Consider the following 10,990-nt stretch of genomic DNA (forward strand, 5'->3'; position numbering starts at 1 on the left):
TTATTGATTAATTATTTATTGATATAATTGATTAATTATTTATTGATATAATTGATTATTTATTTATTTATTGTTATTACTATTTCTGAAAAGTGAATTGTTCTAAAGTCCTTATAACTATTACACTCTTTCTACAAGAAAATTCCATTGCAATCAAAATTGAGTAAATTGTGTCGATAGAACAGTTTTATTTATTTATTTGTACTGATGGTGATATGAAAATGCCGTTAAATTTGTTGCAGGTTGCAATGGATTTTGCTGATTTTAACAAGTTTAAATATGAACAAAAATATTGAATAAAATTATATAAATTTAATATAACTAGCTACTTAACTCTTCGTAGGTTGCAATGGAGTTTGTTGATTTTAACAAGTTTAAACACGAACGAAAATGATCAATAAAATGATATAAAATTTAAAAGATGTTATGGTCCCTTCAAACATTATTTAAGCCTATTTTTGGTAATCTTCCTTCATCGGCTTCTGTTGTTAACTAAAATATTGAAGTACGGTTACGTAAGATTTTTAAAAATATTAATAAATACTTTTTATTTTTATCAAAAAAGATTTTTTTGTTTAAATTCTTATTAATAAAGCTTCATTTCAATTCATGTGTAAGCTCCCATGCTATTATTATTTTGTATGATTTCTTTTTTGCTAATTTGTATAAGTGGTGTCTTTCTGTAAGAATCAAATTGATATTGTGATTAATTACAACTTCATGAATTTGTTGCATTCTGATAAACTTTGCTCAACAAAAATAATTTTTTTGTTTATGGATGTTATATTAAAAGATTTCAGATTTGTACTCGTATGAAAAGCAAAAGTAAGGATTTCTATTTATTTAATTTATTTTTTAATTTTTTGTTCATATTTCTTCACTTATACGGTTATCATTTCGTTTATTATTTTTATTTGGCTTGTTTTTTTATAGTTTGTGAGTTTTTGCAATGGAAAAATATGAGAAAAGTAACACCTTATTGAAGAGAGTGAGAGGGGGGGGGGATAAAAACATTCTTATATTAAGGAAATAAAAATATTCTTAATATTAAAATAAATAAATAAAAGTAATTTTTTCTCCATGATGTTTGTTAATTGATTGGATTGAAGCGTTTTTTTCTCAAAAACATTCATAATTGAAAAAAAAAAATTCTATGAATAAAAAGCATATACTGGCAAAAATATATTAAAAAAAAAAAAGAATATAAAAACTCACACGACAATTAAAATGATAATATTTGATTGGTTGTTCTATTATTTTAAAACTTGGACCAATACTCACCGTAATGAGCTTCTGATAAAAATTTCAGGAATCATTATAAAAGGCTAAGAAATGCATTGACTAATAAGAAAACGAAGCTTTTCTTAGTTCATTTACGTAATTTCTAACCACTCAGTATTCCTTCCATTGATTGTTCGGCTTCTTAGAACTCTTATTTGATGATTTACTAATCTTTTAGCTACATTTCGTTAACACTGACAAAATCCAAATACTCAAATTTTTGTCGAATTTGCTTCTTTACTAATACATTATTTCAGTGCATTCTGAAAATTCTCCATTTTTTAATACAAATTTTTTCAGCGTTTGCAATATATGGCGGAAGGGTACAAGAGTTATTGCTCTCGTTTGTTAAGCAAATATTTCCAGTTCAATTCATGGCGATAACTGAGAACTCAGTCATATTTCCTTAACTCATGTTGTGTTTTCTCATAAATCTTTTGAATCAATATTTTGTTTTTGACAAAATGCGTATAATCAAATACCTCTAGATAGCAATTCCCTGCATTTGACGCATTTTTTGCTCAGAGTATTTCCCAGGAAATGGTTTCGACAAAAACAAAAAAAAATTCATGAACTGATCGAGAAACATTTAATCTAAAATATCTACAAAAGAAAATAAAACCTTATAAATTATTATTGTGTAATTTAATGTAACACTTTCGGTCACTATTTCCCGCATTAGAAAAACTTTAATACTTTATGTTGCATTTTCTCATAAATCTTTTTGAACAATATTTTGCTTTTGACAAAATTCGTATAATCAAATACCTCTAGATAGCGATTCCCTGCATTTGACAAATTGTTCGCTCAGAGTATTTCCTAGGCAACGGTTTTGTCAAAAACCAATAAAACTTCCCGGATTGACAGACAAAAATTTAATCTAAAACATCCATAAAAGAAAATAAAAACCTATAAATAATTATTGCGTATTTCAATGTAACATTTTCAGTCATTATTTCTTAAAGTAGTAAAACGATTTTCATAAAGTAGTCGTTTTTCTTTACTCGCATCACAAGTAGCTATGGTAAGGACACTCAAATCTATAATCTACATGAAAACGAGACTAATTATTTCTGGCTTGAAGCACTCTCTTTCAAGTAGCTAGTTTGAAGAAGCGCTGGGTTGTTTCAATCAATAGCGACACCCTAATCACAAAATAAATGACTCTCATTTCTTGAGAAAACAATAAAAAAAAGAGAGGAGGAAATTGACTTTATTTGCCCCCTGGGGCAATGAAGCCGATAGAGAGGTGAGATCGACGCGCCGCGTCCAACCAAACTCGTGTCCGGGTGAAGTAATAAGTGAAAGCCTTGTCCCCTCTCCCTTTCTAATTTCTATGAAAACCGGGGGAACGAAATCCCTGGTAGCTTACAGGAGCAAAGCATCTCGACAATAGAGATGGGTGGGATGTGGAGAGCCAGATCTTGAGCATCCTTGGATGCTCTCGGATAGGGTCAGTGGGCCACAAGATGGGAAAAGTAAGAAGGGTGGAGTATTTTGAATAGGGGGGGGGGAGAGATTGCCGATGAACTCACTCGTGATCCCGGAATGCCCCAGGCTAGGCCGCTGCCACGAGGCATGTTGATTGGAGATGGCCGAAGTGTGTTGTAGTTCCATCAAGATCGCTCACTCGTGACTAAACGTTCCGGCTCAGGGGTCAAGCCGCCGAGAGATTTTCCCACAGCATTTGCATCGGGGGAAGGGACTACAAATGTTCGCGAACAATAGCTACCAATTCTGATATCCCCCCAAAAGGGGGAAGACATTTTTCATTTTTTTCCGACTACTACCATTTTGGATGATCACCTCTTGTCGCAACCTCAGCTTGTTTCTTTTATTATTTCTTACCAATTTCTGTTTTGTTTTTAATGGGCGTATGGAATGCACCTATAGAATCAAAGCCACCCTTCATCCCCCCCCCCTCATCTCTTTCGCTTGTAGATAAAGCTATCGCTCTCGGAGTTCCGGATTGAAGATAAAATGTGCCCCGGCGCGCTGGGCAGGCGTTGTGGTAGATCGAATAGAAAAATTAATGCTCGTCCACCCTCTTTTGGGGGCGGGCGGACATAATTTCAAACCAGCTGCCTTTCAATGTGCTCTATCCACCTTTCTCAGTTGCGTAATGAGATCGTTTCATTTCTTTGGTATGTCATATGTTTGATTGGTTTTTATTACCCATTAATTAGATATTCAGTCAGATTCGCTCTCGCAGAATAGAGGAATGCATATTTGATAAAATTTATAGGATATGTTAAAAACCTATTTTACTTGAAATATCTTTACTCTTAAATTAAATTTAAATGAACACCACAATTTTTACTGTGCATATTTTGCGCTCCCTTTTTTTAAAAAGTAGAGAATTATTAAAATTCTATGCAGCACGTAGCATCCTGCTCATTTATGTACGTAAGTTCTGCGCACCACCTCACTTCAAAACAGTCTCGGTTTTAAATAGAGCTTGCGCAGAGTAGGCTTACGTGAAAACTTTTAGAAAGATTTTGCGCTTTCACTTTGCATCCTGCACTTACACGTACGCTTGTACATGTAAGTGCAGAACGCAAAGCAAATGCAAAATGCTACATTCAAATGCAAAATCAATAGGGAAATTCTGGAAAGCGTTGCGGTTTACTGTAACTCTAACGCTAACGTGATTTGAGCTTCGAAGGGCATGCGTGAAAATTTCTGCCCAAATCGCAGAACTGTAAGGTGCAGAAAACTAGGCATACAGTTAACTCAAGACAAGTGCTATGCAAAATTTTTCTAATAATGAAATCGCAACTCGTTATTGGCAAACCGCAAAGAAAGCCAATCTGTGTGCATATTTTTAAAAAAAAATAAACTAACAAAAATTGATTAATTGATAAATAACTTTAAAACTTTTTTTTCTGTAATTTGAACTGAAAATTATGAAAAAATAAATATTTATTGGTGCATTTAAAAAAGAATTTATTCACTTAAAAAATAGTTTTAAAATTTAAAGTCATTTTAAAATTTATCAATATCCTCCCATAAAAAGATACTTCCCGCTGAGAATTATCCTAGCAAAGTAAATATCTATAATAGTATTTACAATTAAGCGATAAACTCAGATAATTTTACCAGTGTGTATTTATTATTTTAACAGTGAATTAATTTTTTAAAAAATTGGAATACGAATAAAAAGGTAGTGTTTTTAAGGGTTAGTGACTTATTTATTACAAAAAGGGCAAAGAGGGCTCATTTATTGGGATCAATGGGCAAATACGGCAGGCAGCCCTTCAAAAATCTCTTAGGGAGAACACTGCGTGATACAAATGTAATAATTCACAGTGTGCAGTATCATAAGTATCCTTAACAATCGCATATAACAGATTAATGTGTAATATTTGTAAACAGTGAGAGATTCATCAATTGGTGAAAGATCAGGAGAATTTGTTGGCCAGGGCAACGAACCAATCCGTTCTGTGTCAAGGATGGTAAGGACAGTGCAGGCATTGTCCTGCTGAAACGTAGCGTTATGGAGGCCTCGGAGATAAGGCAAAGCAACTAGCCCTAACACCTCAGAAATGTAACAGCTGCTGTTCAAAGTGCCGGCAATGCGAGCAAGAGGTGATCGAGACGTATATCTAACGGCACCCCTACTCCAGGTGATGGGCCAGTATGACAATGTCGAATGCAAGCTGCCAATGGGCGCTCTCCATGATGTCACCAAACACGGGTGCGGCCGTCCTGATGCTGTGTACAGAACCTGGATTCGTCTCAAAAGACGACGTCATGCTATTCCTGAGTCCAGGTTTGCAGTTGATCACTCCATTGGAGGCGCTCCTGCCTGTGATGCAGCATCAAGGGTAGCCAAAGTCATGGTCGCCGTGTTGTCAGTTCATGCTGCTGCAAACGTTGTCGAACTGCTTATGTAGACACTTGTTTTCTTGCAAATGACCCCATTTGTTGACTCAGGGTTCGTGACGGAGCTGTATGATCCCTTAAGGCCCTGTGGATAACATGTCCGTCTTCTCCGCTGTTAGTGATATGGGCCCCCTGAGATCCTGCGCGTCGTTCCCTATGTCCATCATGAACCCATCGATTAACAGTCATGGGATCTCGGCCAACGCGAGCAGCAATATTTCGGTACGATAAACCGCAATCTGGGAAAGTCACAATTCGACCTCGATCAAACTCAGACACGTGCTGGTAGGCATTTCTCCTTCTTACACGAGGCATAACAAAACCTTTTTTTCCCAAGAACAACGCTCAAATTCAATTTCTATATGAGAAACTTATTTACCTAGGGGTGCCACAGGGTTCGAGTCTCGGCCCCATCCTGTGGCTCCTTATCACCAACACAAGATTAAGTATGCAGATGTCAGATTGCGAAACAATAATTTCGTATGCTGATGACTTTTTGGTTCATTTCACAGGAACAGATCTAAATCACTTGGGAATTCTCGCAACAGCCCAGTTGGAAAAGTTCGAACAATGGGCTGTAGAACATAACCTGAAATTCAGCTCTTCAAAGACAGTAGCTATAATTTTTCCCAAAAAGAAGCAATTCTCACGTAAACCCACAGTTAAATTAAATGGAGAGAGAATTTCTGTTCAAACTACAATAAACTACCTTGGCTTCAAGATTAATGGTCAGTTGTCCTGGTTGCCCCATTTGGAGTCACAACATACAAAAATTCTCAAGTATTACGCCAAATTAAATAGATTCATTGGAGTTGACTGGGGAATCACGCCAAACATCAGAAAATTTATTTATTTGAATAGTATATTACGCCCCATCTTATATGAATGTGAAATATGGTATAAAGATCAAGTGAGTATTAACAATAAATTTAGAAAAATAGAAAGAATTTCCTTAATCTCAATCACAAGATGCTACAGAACTACCTCAACTACAGCACTCCAAATCCTTGCAGGAATTTTGCCACTTGATTTAACCGCAAAACTTGAAACAAGAGTTTCCAATATTTACTTTCATGAAGAAGAAGATTACGAGTATCAAACTATTCCAAAACTTAATATAATACATCCAGCGGAGATAATAATTATTAATTTCAATTACAAGAAACCAATAGGAAGGGGAATCGAGATATATACTGACGGATCCAAACTTAGGTTTCAAAACGAGTTTCGAATAGGATGCGCTTTTATCGTCTATTCCGACAGACATGAAGTGGAAAATCATATCTTTAGACTCTCTGATTTTGCAGCAGTGTTACAAGCCGAATTATGGGCTATCTACCAGTCAATAACTTGGATTTTAGCACAAAACTTAACAGAAACAGTGACACTTTTTTCCGATTCACTATCAAGTCTACAGGCCCTTGAGAACACTGACAATTCTAATTACATAACTGATGCAATCAAAAAGATATACAAACCAAACATCTATCTTAACTGGATAAAAGTGCACGTGGGAAATGAGGGTAACGTGGTGGCTGACCAACTCGCGAAATCCGCACGTGAAAAACCATATATCGACATTCATGAAATTCAAACGAAAGGGACTAATAGAAGGGAAATAACAAAACTACTGATCAACGAATTGCAGCGAAGATGGGACAATGAGGAAAGGGGTAGACATACCCATCAATTAATTCTAAGAGTTAACTCTAACAAAATAATAGCAAATTTTTTTCGTAATCAATTCCTCACAAATCCCGGGGTTCACGGAGAGCACCAGGCTAGATTTTTTGGCAGGGAAGCACTGTGTGACTCCTGCAATACTTTTGAAAATCTGGAACATATTTTAATAAATTGCAATAGTAGTTCACATGCTGTGTTGCTCACTTCTTGTCCACTATATATATATATATATATATATATATATATATATATATATATATATATATATATATATATATATATATATATAGGGGAGAGTCGGGTAGCCCCGCCCACTGTCAATTTCATATGTATAGAATATTTTTTCAAATCAATGGGCTATCAAACATTAATTGTTATATTAAGAAAAGATTATTTTCAAAGTTTCAAGTATTTATGCAGCTGGTAACATGGTAAACAATAGTTTTGAAAATATGTTGAATACAGTAGTCATGAAATTAAGAAAAATTGGTTAAATGTTTCGATTAAACTTCATTTTAATACTAAAAAAATAATTTTTTCTATACATGCGGCATTAAAGTATGTAGTCTTAAGTTTAATTTGCACAAAGAAAGAAGTTTGTATGCAAAAAATTGTTCGAGTAATTACAAATTTACAAAAAGATTGGATTTCGGGTAGCCCCGCTCACATGAATGTCGGGTATCACCGCCCAATTTTATTTCGTCGATAAATGTACGGGTGCAAAGATTATTATTTTATTGCTCCTAATTTGAATGTTATATGCATTTTTAACAACAAATATATGTTTTAATATTATATGAAACATAAATTTATATATTTAAAAATGAAAAATTGAATATTTTTAAAATGTAATTGATATATCCAAATTAAATTTAATATCAAGAAATCATAAATATTATGATAAGCTATTTGCTTACTTATTTTCACTTATTTGTGAACGAATCAATCTACAGAAGCATTTGAATGCAATCAAAATACAAAGTGAATTTGTAATTTTATAAGAAGTATTTTATATTAAGTTTATAAGAAGAGATCAACCAAATAAGTTTATATTGAAAAACAACTATTGTTATTAATTATTGTTACTTAAATTAAAATATTTTCGTTAAATATTTAATATAAATATATATTAATATTATAATATATTAATATACATTAATAATGATAAAAAGTATGACATTTGTTGTTATTAAATGATAGAATTCACTAAAAGTACATAAATATGTAATAAATAAAGTAATTTTGTGATAGAAATGATAAATGACATTTATCTATTGTCAATACATTGGTCATTCTCATTTACACTTGAAAAAAAAGCCCAAAACAAAATGTTTGTAACTGGGCGGGGCTACCCGACACATTTTGAAAAGAGCTTAAAAACATGTTTTTTTAAATTTCTATTTTTTTAAGTTTAACTATTCTTTTCTTGGTTTATTCTTTCTGCATTATTTAATTAGATGATAGAACAATAGAGACATACAAAAATGTTGATTATTAGGGGAGAGTGGGGTCAATTGTAACATTTTTTACTTAACTATTTTTAACTAACAAAAAATCCAATATATTATTAGTATTAATTGACAGACGAATAAAGTAGACTATCCTCTACTAGAAAATAAATATATACCTTATTTTAAATGTTATTATATTAGTTATTAACAATTTTTGACAGTCTTGCAGTTGTTACAATTGTCCCCACTTACGGGGTCAATTGTAACAGTTCAGAAATTCAACTAAAACATAGTGAATTATACATATTATCATAGTTGTGATATATTTTTTATTGATCAAAATAGTAGTGATATTTTAGGAGGAAAAATAGTAAAATTAATTATGAGCAGAGACCTAAAGGGTTAAACTTTTAACTTTAAGGGGTTAAAAATTTTAATTTATGCTGTGAAAGGGAACAAATAAAATAATGCACATGAAACATAATATGAATGATATAGGAAACTATTGGTGGTTCTTAAAGAGTTAAGTAATGGTTTGTAAACATAAGATTATTTATTTTCAGCTGTTACAATCGCCCCTTTACTTATTGTTACAAACGTCCCCATGACGCCATTTCAGCTTCATTTGTTAAAAACAATGCTAGTTAATTAACAAAACTAATTTTTTTTTATTGAAATCTTAATTAAGGTGTTCACTTACATATTCGGTTAATAATTTTTATTTGTTTAAATAAAATTACTTTGTTACAATATAATATTCTAATACCAAAAAAAGTACTTACGTAGCGTGAAAATATCTTTTGTGATGTAACTCTTTCAAAAATAAATAAAAATGGTTGCCAGCAGGTGTGTACATGTAGATTTATTAAATACACCTTGTGCGCCACCTAGGAATCAAATCTAGAACCCGACACTCGAAATTTTTGCTCTGTTACAATCGTACCCTGTTACAATTGACCCCACTCTCCCCTACTCAGTATTATACAGAAATATAAGCAATACTCCTTAAGTGAGCGGGGCTACCCGACTCTCCCCTATATATATTTATATATATATATTTATATATATATATATATATATATATATTTCTTTTAACATGCACATAAAATTTATGACTATCAAAAAGTACACTACACTTTTACCTTAAAGATTATAAAAAGTATTATATATATATTATAAAAACATATTAATGAATAAATATTGATGATTATAGGTTAAAGAACAAGTTATAGGCACAAAAGTAAGTCAGATTTAATATACAAGTTCTAAGTAAAGTCATGCACATTTTGCACAAAGAACAAGATTAATTTTCTTTCGAGAAACAGTGAATTGATAAAGAATTGATAAATTATAAAGGAAATATACTCATTTACTTAGCTTAAAAGAAGCTCTGTTTCGACACGTTGCCTCATTTGTCATATTGAAACAGGAAACTGTAAATATTCCCCAAAAAATTCCACTGTGTCAGTATTGAAATTTAACGACATGACCTATCTCAGCTAGTTACCATCAAAATAAATTATAATTTTGATTATATATCATCAAAATTAAAAATAAATCGAGGTTACTTTTGTTCGATACCATAAACAGAAGTAAGACTCATTTAATTGACTATGACATAGTAGACGTAATTAAATAACTAGACTTATTTGGCATAGTTGATTTTGCATCTCGCGCCAATTATCCCGAGACAGCAAGAACTATCTCCACCTGTTAGGTACAAGTTTATCGTCTTGCATTTTCGTCTATTTCTTACTTGTATTGTTGTTAATTTTCTGCCTTTAAGAAAAAAAGTTAGGTATTTATAAGAAGTTATTTAATTACACAATATTTTTCCCTCTCAAATAAAAATACAAGAAGAATATATTAATTAAATAAAAAATATTGATGATTAGATTGTAAAACAAGTAACACTTACAAAAGTAAATTAGATGCTTATAATTAAATGGCAAAGTCATGCGTTTTTTGCACCAAGAACAAGATCAATATCCATTCGAGAAACAGCGAATTGATTAATTATAAAGGAAACAAACTCATTTGCGTGGGAAATAAAAGAATCTTTTGTTTCAACACGTGGCCTCACTTGTCAAAAATGGAGCACCAAAACAAAGGGGAAAAATCCCACCAAAAAACCCACTGTGTCAGTATTGGAATTCAATGACTTCATCTCTTTCAGCTAGTTACCACCAAAATTAATTATTTAATAACTATAATCGAGATTCCTGTTAATCGATACCATAACCAGAAGCGAGACATAATTAAATAACAAGGTTGGCGAAGTAGGTTTTGCACCTCGCGCCAATAACCGCGAGACAACATGGACTATCATTTGCTAAGTCACGATCAAGCGATCGACCAAAACAATAGATTTGACACTTCCTCTTATTCACAAATGCAAATATCTCTTTCAATGTACCGCCACAAGGCTGATTTGATTTGTTTTTTTTTCTTTCGCTTTCATATTTTAAAATGAATTTATTTTATGTAGTTCACAGAAGTTGTTCGCGAGAACTTGTTTATGGAGATCAAATGTGGAACGAGTCACCTTCTAATTTTCGAGTGGCAAGAAAACGTAAAAAGAAATAATTCTTTGCCTTTGTCGGTTTGAGACCTGAAATATATTTTGGGAAATAACTATCTCTATTTTTACTTAAATTGAAGGCTTTAAAATGATAATAATAATCTAACAA

General features: G+C 32.3%; 1 protein-coding gene across 1 annotated transcript; it reads left to right on the forward strand.

The window, feature by feature from the left end:
• Positions 1-5,614: 5,614 nt before the first annotated feature.
• On the forward strand, positions 5,615-9,518 carry LOC147813895 (uncharacterized). The gene is made up of 2 exons (XM_087160144.1): positions 5,615-6,839; positions 9,514-9,518. Exons 1-2 carry the CDS (start codon positions 5,615-5,617, stop codon positions 9,516-9,518), a joined length of 1,230 nt encoding a protein of 409 aa, XP_087016270.1.
• The last annotated feature ends 1,472 nt before the right edge of the window (positions 9,519-10,990 follow it).

The sequence above is a fragment of the Parasteatoda tepidariorum genome, chromosome 3 (assembly GCF_982258835.1).
Source record: "Parasteatoda tepidariorum strain Cologne lab strain chromosome 3, Ptep-v5.0, whole genome shotgun sequence".
Lineage (NCBI taxonomy): Eukaryota > Metazoa > Arthropoda > Arachnida > Araneae > Theridiidae > Parasteatoda > Parasteatoda tepidariorum.

Excerpts from the sequence above, each read along its gene's own strand:
- LOC147813895 (XM_087160144.1), top strand. The coding sequence starts at position 5,615 with ATGCAGATGTCAGATTGCGAAACAATAATTTCGTATGCTGATGACTTT.